We start from the raw sequence: 16,268 nt of genomic DNA, 5'->3' as shown, positions 1-16,268 counted from the left end.
TTTAACTTCGAATTTATGACAGTATTAGCGACCATAAATTCCGAATAAACTCGGCGAAATTAATTTTACATTGAGGAGATGCGGATAGCTTATAATCGAAATACTTTACCGTCAGCTTTGGGTTGAAATTTATGACCATCAACATAGCATCATATTATTTTCATCTCGTTCGATTGGGCTTCATATTATATATATATTTATAAAGATTGATATATATATATATATATATATATATATATACGGTACACGAGCTGAACTGGTCTCCTGCATTGTCGATGCCTCCTGTATATATCCTGGCGTGCTTGAATTCTGTTATATGGACGTTCTACTTGGTTGATTCTCAGTAGCTTCTCTTATGATCCTTTTATTTTTACTTTTTCTGATTTTATTGACCGCATTGCGATGTTGCCCCGTCGTTCGCCTACTCTTCTATTTGTATATCATATACCTTCTCATAGTCTTGGCAGGGAATTTTGTATAATCCTTGGTTTTCCAGCTCTACCTTGCTCTTTGGAGTAGGTAAGATTGCATTAATCTTTTTGTCGGTGTTAAAAATGTTGGGTTTTTTAAGGATTCAGCCAATTTTATCTATGGTACCTTTTATGTATAGCATGCAAGTCTTTCAGTCTTTTAGGCGTGGTCTTTATACTAATATTATATATACTTAAAATTATACTATAGTAAATGGAAAGAGGATGACTCAAATAAAGAAATGATTGCCAATATTGAAGTTTATTCTGAAATCAAAGATAAATCGTTCTACAAAAAATATTGGAGGAGAGCTAGCGATAATAGGGTGTAACCGAGGTACAGAGTAAAGAATGATAAACAATAAAATATACTACTATAGTCAATACACAATATAATACAATATAATCAAAAATATAATCACACATATAAATATAATCAAAAAACATCTTGTACCACTTGCTGTACAGCGGTGTAGGTGTTCTATGTCTATTCTCTCTTTCTCTATGTATATATTTTTTTATCTATTTCTGCTCAGTCTTCTTGCTTCCACCAGAATTTTTCCTCTCTTCTGAAATATTTCTGTGATATATTATTCTAAGGTTCGCTTGGGTCCCCCTTTTATTTTTCTTCTATCCGTCCTTGCTTTCCATATTCTCTTTAGCTGTGTCTCTTTACCTTTCGATGTGCTGTCTTCCATGTAAGTATGTACCCACTGAATTGTGTCCTTTCTATGTGTTCTTCCACTGATTCAATATTGACGTACTTATTTCTTTACCAGCCATCTTTACTACAATCCTGATATTTCAGTCCTATTTAATTTCTGCTTCTTGTATTTTACTTTCGTTTCTCTTTGACAATACCCACGTTTCGTAACCAAACATTAGGGTTAATCAGTAAATTGTACTCTTTCAATTTAATATTATTTTGATATTTCTTTTATATTTATGAATTTTTAATTCCATTAATTTCGATCTCTATACCTATATGCATTTAAGTACCTGCTTTAAGTATCTATTGAACATGTCTTCTTCTATATTTACACCCTCAATTAGTATATTACTTCTGGCTCTCCCATTAGCATAACTTTCGTTTTATTTTTATTCATTGTCATTCCATATTCTCTTAATATCATATTCCATCTATTTTAGGTTTTCTATAGGTGTTCTGGTCAATCAGTTCATATTATTATATCAAAAGCAAAAGCTCTTATCGACATTTCTGTTGTCCATACGTTCATACCACACCTGTATCCTATTTTATCTATTTGAAATTTGTTTATCGAAGGCAATAATGGCTGAAAATATGTTAGGGGTCGGACTTTTGGCACTAATTGTCTGCCCTCTTGGAATCTAATCTGCTAATATGAATATATTAATATTATTTATATAATTGAAAAACCTTAAAATTAATCGACAGTCCTTTTAAGTTAATCATTAATCAAAAATTGTTCTTATTGGTTACACCAGAGGCTTTTCAACTCATGTTTTATCACAGGTATACTGAGATATGAAGTACTATGCCCAAAATGCTAGCTTATGATACATATTTATTTATATTCCTAACTTTAAGTGACTACTCGCTTAACTCTAAAAGTATTTTAATGTATATATGCTGTTAATATTTCTTCTTAGACCCTCACACAACATTTTATTACACTTATGAATCACGCCCACGTGTCACATTAATAATTTGTAAAACAAGTTAGGATATAATTATAAAAGCAGACGTCTAAGCAAATTCCTCTACGTGAAAAATCATCCTGCCATACTTCAGTATTATTTTAAATAGTAATCAATCAAACAGCTTTGATGCTAAAAAGCGATCCTAAAATAGTTTTTTAAAAATATAAAAGTATGTAAAAAAGACAGTAATTAATTATCTAAGGCTGAAAGGAGCATATATAATAGGTTTTTTATTTTCAAAATGTGGGCTTTGTTTGCGATGCCGCTGTAGAGAATACCGCAACAGTAACAATAGGCAGGATAGATTCACCTTTATGTATAGTATGTTCTCGGTAACACAAATTAAAACATTTCAACATAGATCCCTATCGAGTTAATCGCTAAATACGTTCGAATAAGTATCATCTAAATGAATATCTTTCATACCATTATTATGTCAACCTATCCTCATATCAACTAATATACGCAATAATTAATAATCATTGCGTATGTTTTGATGACTTTATTGAAAAAAACTGATACAATATATAACTTTGACTTTTAGTTTATTTTGGCTTATTATTTTAACATTATATTACATCTAATGTATATATCATCGAATGACTAAATTAAACTACAATTAATTATACAGCGACAATTGTTTGTAGGTTTGAATTGTTTTATTATATTTACACTGAATTCTTTTCCAAACTACTTATGCTCTCCCCTGGAAACCTAATCTATATAATTAAAGTTGTATATCCAAGTAATATATTTTACTTTCATTAAAGAGAATATTTATCTTTTTATGTTTAGTTTTCGATTCCCTCGTTGCTGCGTTCTCCCTAATGCACCTGACATATAAACAAAAAAGGGAGTATTAATTATCTCCTCAATTATTTTAAACAAATTCTCATGTGTATTATCAATAATTACACACATATCTATGCACATAAATATTTCATACTCTACAATACGATTTTCTATAGTTATCATTTATTAATTATATACTCATCTTTAGTTGTATCCACTATCATCAGCCTGTCTTGATAATTGTCAGTATTGAATCATAATCCTACATCCAGAAAGTTTCATTCACTCACTGTTACTGTCTGACCCACTATTCAAATCAATAACTACGCTGTTAATTTCCAATCAAACATTAGTTCACAATTCCACCATTTGTCAATTTCAATTCAACTGTAGAGTATTATTGTAGTCCACATATCTAAACAGACCTTGCTTGTATATCTTTCTCGACTTGCACACATGCTATAACAATTCGATTTTATTGAATATGCAATGATAGTGAGGAAGACGTTACACTCTATGGTCATATTGTTCAGCTATCTGATCTACTGTGTATCTTTTATTAAACATTTAATTTATATTTAGCAAATAACAATTAGAAATTATTCACTTTAAAAACAACTGATGGATCTACGTAGTTCTTTATCAGCTGATTTTCAAACCAGACCAAAATGATCAAAAGCTTATGGTTCACTTCTTCAGGTTTATTGTCATCTTGCCAAGAGTGGCGTAATGTTCCATTTTGAAATATCTATGTCATGAACTTTCGTTAGGCCTCTTCGTGGATTATTGGACACGTGGACACTATTTCAATCGTATGATTCCTCACAGTGTGTGAAGGGATTACTTACATCCCTAAAAATCTGCTATCCCTGCATGTGCAAATAATTGTATTAAATTATGTTTATATTGTAAAAAACTAATCACTATTTTTATACATTTCCTCAATCTTATCTCAAATAGAACTAACAAGGTATGTAGATGCTTTGTTTTCGATAAATCCAACATTATATTATTTTTCTATTATGAGATACTTTAGATTTTTATTCATATATATTTTTGATTTTTATTTAAAATATTTGCAATAAAAACCCCAGTAGCTTAATAATAATGTGTTTCTAACGGACTATTTATTGACTTCGGTATCTTGCATCAGAGTTACAGAGAGAGCCAAATATTAAGCAACGATTTGAAATTTATATATATACTACTACTACATTATATATAGGACTAACTACTAGACAAACCTACGTTTGGCTTGGTTAAATGTTATTGGTTGATTCGGTTACATGTTTGGACGCATGAGACAGCATTGGGTCTCTTTTTAAATATAATAAAATATCATGAAAAATATTGTCTGTTATTAAAACGATTTTACAGACTGCAGTAGGCAATACATAATATATCTTGATGACGTGAATTCACTCCTATTTTGGATAGACTATATTGTGTATGAAAAAAATATTTTCCATAATGTTCCAAACATTTTTCGCATCCTTCTGCAAATATCGCAATACCATGTCCTAAGAACGCTATTGGTTTGGTTGAATCCAACTCTCGATCCATTTTCGCACTTTTTCCAAACCATGTGATTCTCCATCTGAACAAGTGACAATAAGGCGCTATGTCTGGTGAGTACGCCGAATGTGGCAGTCTTCTAAGGGGCAAGGATGTATCTTTCACAACTATTGCAACATGTGTCCGCGAGTTATTATGCAAGAGGATGATTTTAATTAGTTATCTAAGGCTGAAAGGAATATATACAATAGGTTTTTTATTTTGAAAATGTGGGCTTTGTTCGCGATGCCGCTGTAGAGAGACCGCAACAGTAACAATAGGCAGGATATATTCACCATTATGTATAGTATATTCTCGGTAACACAAATAATAACATTTCAAGATAAATGGACATAGATAATTACTCGCTATTGCTGCTTTTTGCAACAAAACGTCATTCAATTTGTTCAATTGTTGCATATAGATATATGCAGTACAGTTTCATTCGGTTTTAACTTAGTTCGTATATTATACCTTTTTGATCCCACCATATATATCCCATATGCATAACAAAACCTTATGGTTATGAATATTCCGCTTTCTAAATTTGTGTTTAAGATTGTTAGAGTAGTTCCATTTTTCTTTTTTGTGCAGAAAGCAACGAAACCAAAATATTATAACATTTCAAAATGTTATTTTCGGTCAACTCGTACTTATAGCCATTTTCCCTCATTTTTAAAATATTTAAAATACTAAGTTTACTGTTGATCCGTTTTTTATACTTTGCCCAAAAACTCTTATATTTCATTAAAAACATTCATTACATACATACATAGGTTTTCAAATGAGTTTGATGGACTTCTTCAGTAAAAAATCAAACAACACAATTATTGTCGAAAATGAAAGATTAAGCATCTATGTACACAAAACACTGAACAACTCAATAATGCTGTATTGTAAAATGTTATTTTGTGTATAGAAATTTTAAAACCATCCAATTTAATAGTTTTTTTTATTTTGACAATTCCGAATTTCATTAGTAGAGCTCGCCGATCAATACACATGCAATGCATACATCGAATAAGATACGCAATCTGTTAACAATACATCAAAAACTCCATCTGTGTAATAACGGGTGCACAAAAACATAATATATTCGATGTTAAATCAATAAAAATAAATTGTCACACAAATCAAATACAATAATTGAAAAAATACTAAACTTGCTCAAAGAACCCAAATTACTCTCATATATCCGTGAATATAATATTGATCTGGCATTCTAGATAAATTTTTTATAGCATCTTTATTAGATACGCTTAGTACAATCTTAATTTATGATTAATTTATACTACTTTTCCTATGTACTTGGATTAATTAACAAGCAAGACGAGTGCGAGAAAATACATCAGTATGTATTCCTCAATTATAAAATTATAATTATTTATTAATTATTAACTTAGAGCTATAGTTTATAATAATAGTACACACTAAATATTTACCCAAGTTCGTATGGTTTTGTTCGTTTCAATCTCCTGACATCCTGCGCGCTGTCCAGCAGTTGTATTGCTTCCATGTTAGTATGATTTAGTAATCTTCTTTCATGTTTCAAGGCGAAATCCTGCACAACTTCGCAAATCCGTTTGATTTCCAGGTCATCGTGCAGTTCTTCATTGGTTACATAGCGATAGGCATTGGTAATCAATCGAAGAACCTTGTTTTGACAACTCTAGATAAATAAGCAAGAATTATGACTCTTAGGAATTAGAGATACTCTAAACAAATTTAAAAATAATTCTGGAATTTATTTTTATCAGTTTATATTTTATAATAATAATAATAATAATAATAATAATATATAAACCAATATATTATAATAAGTAAATATTAAATCAACAAATGCTGCCCATATAAATGTTAATACTAAAGAATTTTGAAACTATCTTGGAAACTAAAAATACTTCAAAAGAGATCAAATTGAATTTCCAAGTGTGCTAAGGTATTTGGTAATTAGAAAACTTTATGTAATAAAATTATCCTATAGATCCATTTCCTAATTAGTAATTTAAGATAACGAACGTTTCCTTTCTCTTCTCGTTTCCAGGATAATCTTCTGCTGTACAACCACGCGAAACTGTTGACCGATAATCAAGGCAAAGACTTCTTGTTATCGGTGATGTTTTCTCATTACGACAAGAATAACGACGGGCACTTGGAAAAAGATGAGCTAGAAAAAGTACTTCGTGATTTATCTGAATTATGTTTTTTTTTAATCTCAACTTGTTTTTTAGGTAACGAAAGAAGATCAGGAACTGACGAACGTAATTAATTTAACTAGTGGGTGTTCGCTAACTAGCATGATTGAGTTTGATGATACCGATGAGGACAAGAAGCTTAATATTAATGAGTTCTCCCTAGCTTTCAGCAAATTATATAGTAAGTTATCATTTTTATTAAATATATAGGTGACAAACAGGGAGTAAGAGACGCGGTCTTCATTTTGAAGTAATTGTTATAATAAATGTTATATACAAGGGATAGACAAAACGATATGAACACATCTTTCTTCATGTTGGCAAGACTTCGAAAGACGGTAAATTATTGTTGCTAGTTTAACGGAAGCATGACGACCACAGCTGAATTGTTTAACATTTCACAAGCGACAGTATTGACAGATTTCAACAATCAGTTGAGTAATACTGTTTCGACAAAAACAGTATGATGAAAGCTCCATAAAGCTAACATTCATAGAACGGCGGTGAAACTTTATAACTATATGTGGTATGGTCCATATGGTATGGAATCATCGTTTACATTATTTCCTACAAACGGCCCGATTTATGTATAGAGAACCCCAAAAGAAGCCTACCATCCGGAATGTGGACATTGTCGGCCGAATTACTGAGAATAAATATCGCCACATCCTCAATGATGAAGTTCTTGCATCCAGCCAAAAAGGTTCAATCTTGGATTGAGGAACAGAATACCATTAAACATGTTCCATGGCCAGTACAATCGCAAAATCAATCGTTATCGGGAGTTTTAAAGTAAAGAATGATGAGTAGATTTCCATCTCCAACATCATTGAAGCAATTGGCGTATGTTTCGGTACAAGAATGAGGCAACATTCCGTTGGAAAATATCTAGATACTGTAAGAGTCTATTCCGCGAAGAATTGCAGCTGTTTTAGAAACAAATGGTGACCTAACTCCTTAAATATAAATAAATATATATAGATAAATGCATATTGTGTATGTGTCAGGTATTCATATTATTTTGTTCATTGCAAGTATATTTACCAAAAATCTCCTGAAAGGAATGGACAAAAATATTTTGCCTATTACGTAGCATTGAAATACTCTGTTTTAGATACCCCTTATTGTTATTGAACATACTCGATGATGGCGTTCCTTACTACCTTTTTTGAGACTAGCATCTCAAAATTTCCGTTTAAAACTTCCTTTCCTCATCATAGGCTCATCATCTTAATAGATTGAAACATATCAATTGCTATTTTATATGAAATTAATCGGCATTATCGGTATCAATCCATTTTCCTCTGTAACAAAAATGTGAAGACTCGAGCAGCTGATCATGCGCAATTTCTTTTCAATCCCATCAAGCATCTAACATCTAATTATCTTCCATAGCGTCAAGTCGAGCTGTGCAAATATTTATGAAATTTCTCCAAACTTAGATCAGGAACTTGAAATATCTCTTATATTTCCCAACACTTTACTTTATAATCTACTTTTCTAAACTCTAATAAGAGACCATGTGTGTCAACAAGTGTCATTACTTGGATTCAAACCTCCAAAATCCTTTGCCAGATTGATAATCTTTACATAATCGATTCCTTCTTATTATATATGTTCCTCGCTCTAATCCTTATGTCAAATTCTACGAGCAACTGTGGCAAAGTTTTAGAATTACATGTATTTGGTATTGGAATAATTACCTCATGGTAATTATTTTTCATTAAAATACATAAAATGTGTAAGTTCAAACCAACAGTTGAGAAATGTATTTAATTTCGTATCACATTCAATTTACTCAACATATCACCAAAAATAAATGCTAATAAAAGCTTATTAATTCCTTTTAACATTTAAATGTCAAAGTATTGTAGTATTGAAGAGCTTAATAGGTTTTTTTTAATTGAGAGATTGCTCTTGAATGTGATTTAAATTTTATTATTTTGTCTTGTCGATTAAAAGTAAATATAAAATTCAAATCTTGAACTTCACATAAATATCAAATTACTTTAATCAAAACCTTCACTTTTCATTTTTATGATTTTATATCAGTTTCTAATTTGTATATTTTTATTTTTTAGGCCATATATAAAGCACATATTTTTTAATGGTTTTCTGATAATACACTATGATATTAAAGGACTGTATATAAATATTAAATCATTTTGCAGGTGTTTCAGTCGTAACCTTAGACAAAGCTTTAGAAATCAATCAAGTATCAGCTCGACTAGGGGATAACGTTGAGCTCCATTGTGCAGTGACTGGATCGCCCATACCTCCTGTACAATGGCATCGTCATGGCCAAGATCTTGCCGTTTTAGATCAGGAAGATGTGAGGGTCTACGCAGACGGCAGTCTTTACTTGACCAAAGTCCAGTTACAGCATGCCGGAAATTACACATGTAGCGCACAAAGAAATCCTCATGTAGTTCAAACCCATGTTCTAACTGTTCACAGTAAGTATACATATTTAAATGCTATTTTGCTGAAAAATATTATAATATAATATAATATATAATAAATATGATATAAGATACAAAATAATGATAACATGGATATTTATATTTGTTCACAACAAAAGTGTAAAATATCATCCCCGTCATACCAGAGACCAGAGTGGTATATTTTAAAATAATATGTTATCATTTAAAACTTCCGTTCGTTAATATATTAATAGAAATGACCAAAAAATAGTACGCCATAGGCGTTATATCAATAGTAATCACTAAAGTAGATAATTTGAAACAATTTCAATTGGTAAATTCAATTCAAACATCGTTAAAGCGTTCTAGTAAATTTAAATAAGAAATAATAGTTCAAGTTACTATATAGACACTTGAAAATAAACAAAAACCAGATATCAATCAGAGAAAAAAAAACGATTTAATTAATTTAATTAAACTGGGATCGGATTTCTTGGAAATGCTACCTGATGCGTCGGAACATGTATTGGAATCAGGCTGTAAATTTCTATTTGTGTTAGTCAATACTGGTGTCAAATGTTTACAAAATCAATCAAATCATTAATCATAATAATTAGAGCTTACAAACCGGCAAACGTTGTAAACCAAAATTCTAAGTTAATTGGCATTGCGACGTGCAGATGTCACAAATTTTGATAACATTAATTAGCTGTTTTATTGAATATAATATATTTATGCTTCCACAAACACCTAGTTCTAAAATTAAGAAGGGTAAAAATTCTCAAACCCCTGAAAAATTGAGAGAAACGTTTCCATCGTATATAAACCAAGAACTATATAATATTAGATCTGAACAAATTTACTAAAATAAATCCAGTCACTTAACGTGACTGAACTAAATCATAATAAACTTACTTCATTAGGATTTTAATTTGTTAATTAAAAACTATAAAATACTTAAGCGCAATGGAATCCCGTTTAAAATGAAATTACTGAGAACGTTATAAAAGGAAACCTTATCCAGTTGTATGAAATTCTGTGTATTTTTTATGTCGATTTTATCCCTCAAAATGTATACCTTAAATAAACAATAACTCAATTGAAATGAATAACCAAACTTGAAAGGAGAATCAGTTGGCACGTGACAACAAGGGATGAGTCAACTTCCCCAATGGAACTTAGCAGAAATCAAAAGAAGATTTTAATTTCGACCGGTAAAAGAAAAAGTAAAAGTAAGGTAAAGTGTGTAACAAAACAAAATTAATTGGTATTATAAAAATTCATGTTACACCACAACATATATTAAAAATTACAACAGAGGAAAGAACATTAAGTTCTAAAAAACAATCACTGTAAATTAATTTACTATTTATACGAAATTAATTCTTTATTAATAATTTATACATACACAATTAAACATATATTTAAATATTTAATCTCAGATCTAGCTCGCAGACACTTGCGTATGTTGCTTCATTATCGGAAAAAAAACAATGGATATTTTCGTCAGTGGGTTTAAATTAAAAGCGAAGGGAAATTCACACAGTTTAAAATACACATTGAATTACCATATATTATATTTAAATATATGCAATATAGTAATAAAATATTTGTCTAGCTGCACCAGAAGTTCACGTCATGCCAAAAATACAGTCCAAACGACCCGGCGAAGACGCACAAATGTTTTGCCATGTTGCGGGGGAACCATTTCCACAAGTATATTATGTTTATTTTAATCGATAATTATAATTATTACCCATTCTAATTTTAGGTCCAATGGTTGAAAAACGACGAACAACTGAAAATCGATGAAAACAAAAAATACCAAATAATAGGCAACGGAACGTCCTTGAAAATTAAAAAGATAGATTTTGCTGATACAGGAGCTTATATGTGTCAAGCAACCAATACTGGTAAGGCAACAAATCAAAATAATATATATCTAACACTAATATTTAACTTTGTATTTAATTTTATAACACTGAGATCTAACACTATTATTTTTTAGGTGGTTTAACCAGAGATATCAGCTCTTTGGTCGTCCAAGATCAACCCACAACTCAAAGTAAGTACATATTCTATATATCATAAATCATTACCAGTTAAATTATATTTTCATTACAATCGTACTCTTGTAATGGTCGATTCATCAGTTGGATATTTAATTTTTCAAGGTACGACCACAAATATATAGAGCTTTCGGATTGGGACAAGTCAACAATGACACTCTGTGTGTTCATGTTTTATTTGAAGGCTTCTAAAAAAAGGTGCGCTCATTATATCATAGTGGCACATATATTATATTTATATTATATCATAGTGGTAACGCTGTTATTCAGTAGAAATTGCCATGAAAATTGACAAAAATTCCAGTTCTGAAAACGCTCATAGGATTGATAATATTTCTATTGAAAAGCAATCAATATTGACATATATATTTAATGCCTATTTAAGGCTGAATCAATTATGCTTAAAAACCTAGAGTCAGGTTCTACAGGCCTATTTCGCTTCTATCTGCAATATCCAAATTATTTGACAAATTACTATTAAAATGTGTTAAACCACTTATAAATATATCAGGTTTCCAATATGGATTTCGAAATCAGCACTTAAGAATCGACTAATGGTTATAATGATTCTTAACGTAATAACAACCAATGGAAAGGCATTTGAAAAAGACGAATACTATCCTGCAATATTGCTGGACCTCTGGTGGTCAAATGCCTATCATTTGACCGAGTTCAATATTTGGAAATGGTCCATAACGTGACTGAAATATGTCCGTGGAAGTATCGTCAATTGCTAGAGTTCGGCCTATTTCGGCTGAAATATCACTGTTGTCAATAAAATATCTCAGAACTCGAGGCAATCAATTTCTTTCAGATTATAACTTAACCAGGAATCGTGAAGTTAATGACTAAATAACGTTGTTTGGTTAGATTCAAAGAATTCAGGTTCTTCCTCATGAATCAGACACTGCAAGACTACGATTGTGATAAATAAGTACTTTTAATTATCATTGCTCAATGTCATACCTAAATAACTTGCTGCCTTCGGATGATTTAAACAATATTTCAAGTGAATACCAAAATTATAGACACTTAGAGTGGTATTTATAATGATTGCAGACCTATGTACGTATCAACGCAGAATTTTGATAAACTTCGAGAGTTTAAATTAGAAGATAAGTTGTTAAAATCAGAAACCACGTCTACTAGAAAAGCCATATATTTTTAATCAATAGGGATTTTATATTTTAGCTAAAGTTATTCCGAAGCATTTTGAAATAAAAAAATTAATTGCCTATATTTGCTATTTTGCCTGTCATCATTTTAGCCAGTTAAATGTTACAATGACAAATTATCGCTTTAATTTTCCTATGGTTCATTAAAATCGTTAACATTGAACATATTACAGTTATAGTTATTCATATAACTCTTATATTCATTCAACTCTTAATTAACCAAGATCCCTAGCCGGCGTTTGGAGAAACAGCTCTTTCTTATTCAATACGCTGCTGTTGAGAGATTTCGAACCCTCTTCACTAAATCTCACAACAATATCCTATATTTCGCCGGCTCGGCTGGCGCAGTAGTAAAGAGGACAGGACGGTTCTCCTACTGTTGCGATAGTCGCGGGTTGTAATCCTGCTGGGCCATGGTCGTAAATTTATGTTTGTATTTATGTTATTGAACATTTGTGATTGTCCTTAGGCAAGAGTGCAAAAGCCGACAAGGAAAATGATCCCAGTAACCAGGCTGGGTAAGACCAGATGCCTTCTGGGTGACCAACTTAGAAGGTACTCTACTAATTGTCTAATAATGCTGAGGGCCGTGGTTCGGATCCCACGTTAAACTGTAGGTCCAGTCCAGATAAACCCTCGTTGATAAAAAGGAGACTTTAGAATATAGAAAAATAAAAAAATAAAAATTCAGATTGCTTTCTCAGATTTTATTCTATGTCTTTTTCGGAGCCGCTGGCTTCCACATATCTTACATCCAAAAGTATCCATCCGATTTCGCTTCAGAAATCTGTAAGGAATTCGTTCACTTTTCAATCGACACACATGTCTAAACCATTGTAATCTACGTCTCTGAATTTGTTGAAATATGTGTCTCATCAAATGACAACCAAAGACCAGATACGCTAAAGCTTCTCAATTAAATTCCTGAACATAATTCTAATTATTAAACTAACATTTGTAGACCTCGGAAGATGTTACCAATATGATTATAAATTACGACAATTATATTTTTCATAAGTCTCATCAGTGGGTTTCTTCAATTTGCGAAAAAAATAAAGAATACTAAAAAACCAATGTCGAGCGACCCATTTTTAATTCAATTTTCATGAATTTGTACATTTCTGTATGATATTAATTTACAGAGACAATTTTATTAAGAAAAAAAAAAAATTTTAAATGTAACCCATTAATATGACCTAAAATGATCAAATAAATCCATATAGACTATATATTTAACTTGGAGTTAATTGCTTCGAAAGATCGTGTTTCTTCTTGATCGATGAGAAGTGACTGGCAGTAAGTAAATAAAAATTTAAATTTTATGTAGAGCCGAAGGAAAAGGAAGCCGGGAACGAGCAACTTCAGAAAATTCAATTAATCCGAAATTAAAATTGTTAAATTAGTTTTCGGGGTTTGAACGGCTCAAAGGTCTGCAGTATCGAATTAAAAAGATAGGCGATAAAAAAAGTTCGACGGAACTTCCTCCGGTTGTTAATATGACGTTGACCTCCGATGGCGAGATAAAAAGTTTGCAGGCGATGTTTTAAACACTTCTTCTACATGGGGGCTAAAATGGATTAAATAACGTAAATCGACCCGATAACTTTTAGTACAAAATATAATATGAAATGTCAGATAATTCATCGTATATAACTTTTTTATTCAAAGAGATTATGGAACAACAGTGATCAATGCAAAAACGTTTTATTAATGGATTGTTTAATAAGTTCGCAGTAATTCGTTGACAGTAGAAAAAATTTAGTGCGGCATCATTAACCGACTTCAAAAAAGGAGGAGGTCCGACCGTATTTTTTTTGTATGTGTGTTCAGCCATTTCTCCGTCAATTGTGGACCGTCTTATCAAAATTATATTTTTATTCGAAAGAGTGCACTTCCGAGCTAGTCCCATTGGAACTAAGTCTGGATCTGATGGTGGAATCCCTCAAATTTCAAAGGCATGCACAATGAATTCAAATATTTCTTTTTCTGAAATAATCAGATATTTGTGTATAATGTTATTGCTGAGCTGATGTGACGAAAGACACAACTCCTCAAGAGTTAGAAGTTAGAGGATATTTCTTTAAATATTATAGGGACGTACAGACAACTAATTGTCTACTTTGAAGTTATTTAGGTATTCTGGCGATGAAAGCAAGGACTGAACCGCTATATCCTTCAGGAGTTTTTGAGGGTTTGCTTACCAAAGTCATTCCGTGCAAAAGCCGTTCAGTTTGCTTTTTAAGCACTAACCATATCATATGAGAAGCCGTAGAGGTATTGCAGGTAACCGTCCCTATGGTGTAGTGGTTAGAGGTTTCAGCCTATACGCGGAGGTCACGGGTTCGATTCTCGCGAGGGCAACAACTTTCTGTTATTCTAGTTTGGTTAGAACATTTATCAAATCACCTCTAATCGTTCTTTATTTTCAATAATTGTTTCTTTATTCATCTTTTTCCTCATACCGGCTGCACCTTTACTTGGCCTACCCATTGTAATACTTAATAAAATAACTATGTAATTGATTGGGTAAATAACTAACGTTAAAAAGAGAGTAAAGGATTTTAAAAAAATAAACCGACTTCAAAAAATAAATAAGGAACTCACTAAAAAGTAAAAAATAATAATCAAACTTAGATTTTTAACACAAAACAAATCTAATTTGTTACTTGTAATTTAATTTCGTGTATATGCCACAAAATTATATTATTATTTTTCTATTGCTTGGTCTCGGCGCCGACTTCAAACTGATCAGTTGGTAGTTGTTAAAATAATTTTGTAATTAAATAATAATTAGCTAAATTGGTTTATTTAGGTATTAAGCTAAATTATGTTTATGTAATGGAATTTAATTACTAGTACGCGTAATAGATTAAATAAGGTTTTTGTTTATTTTTATTTAGTTATACAACGAATATTATGTACATATTTTATTTTAAAAAGTTTTTTTAAATATTTCATTTCCACGGGAATATGTCATGCGAACAAAGAACACAAAATTTCCTTTTAAAAAAATATTTTGTTAAAAACAATTTGAAAACATTGAAACAAACAAAAGATATTTTGCAGATCTTCCTTAAAATTAACAGAATGGTAGGGTTCGAGGGTTGATATTTATATTTTGATCCTCCGTAATACTAAGTGCTCTTAGACTCTATATGACTCTGAATTGGAACTTCCAACCAAATGATCGCCTGTTTCTTCGTAATAATTGGACATGTTGCAACCATGTCATTAGAGCAGCGTGGAACTCTGAATTCTGAATGGTACACAATCATGTTCAACAAAATGAAATCATCTCCCTATCTATCCTCATTTACGCATGCTCTAACACAACACTTGTACCTATGGAATTCAAACAATTTCTAATAATCTTTCTGCATTTCCACTACCTAAATTATCTCAGATTTCATCTAATATAGCATTAATTTGAATTTTAGCTACTGCAATCATATTTCTATCTGATTTTAATACATTTACTTATCCAAACCATTTTTTTCCTACATTCCGTTCCTGTTGGTGTCAGTTTTATACCGGCTGGACAATGCTAATGTATTCTAATACTTCCCTAGATTTTTTAATACCTCCCAATCTTTGATAATCTTATAAATTCCTAATTGAAATCTTAATAATTGAGAATTTAGTTATTCTTTCAATATCATCTTTCCACACTTTAAAATCTTCAAGCAAGTCAAACTTCAACGTTTCTTGTTCACTTTTAATGTTATGGAATGACTCTATATGATCAAAAAACTATCATTTTGATGGTATACCTACGCAAAGGACATCGAGTAATTTTTACCTAAACTTTTACTTCCGTAGAGTCAATTATGCCTAAAGTATAATGAATTTGATATTGAATTGAATCCAATTTGCAAAGTTAAATAAAAATTTTATAGATTCGCAGCTA

General features: G+C 31.0%; 1 protein-coding gene across 1 annotated transcript in view; it reads left to right on the top strand.

Annotated features, from left to right (window-relative positions):
• LOC143206789 (follistatin-related protein 5) overlaps nt 1-16,268 on the top strand; it is a 293,592-nt gene that overhangs the window by 268,117 nt on the left and 9,207 nt on the right. Inside the window, exons 7-12 of the mRNA XM_076419521.1 lie at nt 6,544-6,675; nt 6,731-6,875; nt 8,866-9,150; nt 10,736-10,833; nt 10,889-11,030; nt 11,126-11,182. Coding sequence (XP_076275636.1) covers nt 6,544-6,675; nt 6,731-6,875; nt 8,866-9,150; nt 10,736-10,833; nt 10,889-11,030; nt 11,126-11,182 — 859 coding nt within the window. The remainder of the gene's footprint in view (nt 1-6,543; nt 6,676-6,730; nt 6,876-8,865; nt 9,151-10,735; nt 10,834-10,888; nt 11,031-11,125; nt 11,183-16,268) is intronic.

This window comes from Rhynchophorus ferrugineus, unplaced genomic scaffold (assembly GCF_030347505.1).
Source record: "Rhynchophorus ferrugineus isolate W39M unplaced genomic scaffold, kcgeb_rfMv2 rfM1, whole genome shotgun sequence".
Classification (NCBI taxonomy): Eukaryota; Metazoa; Arthropoda; class Insecta; order Coleoptera; family Curculionidae; genus Rhynchophorus; species Rhynchophorus ferrugineus.
This window is presented reverse-complemented; position numbering and strand designations above follow the sequence as displayed.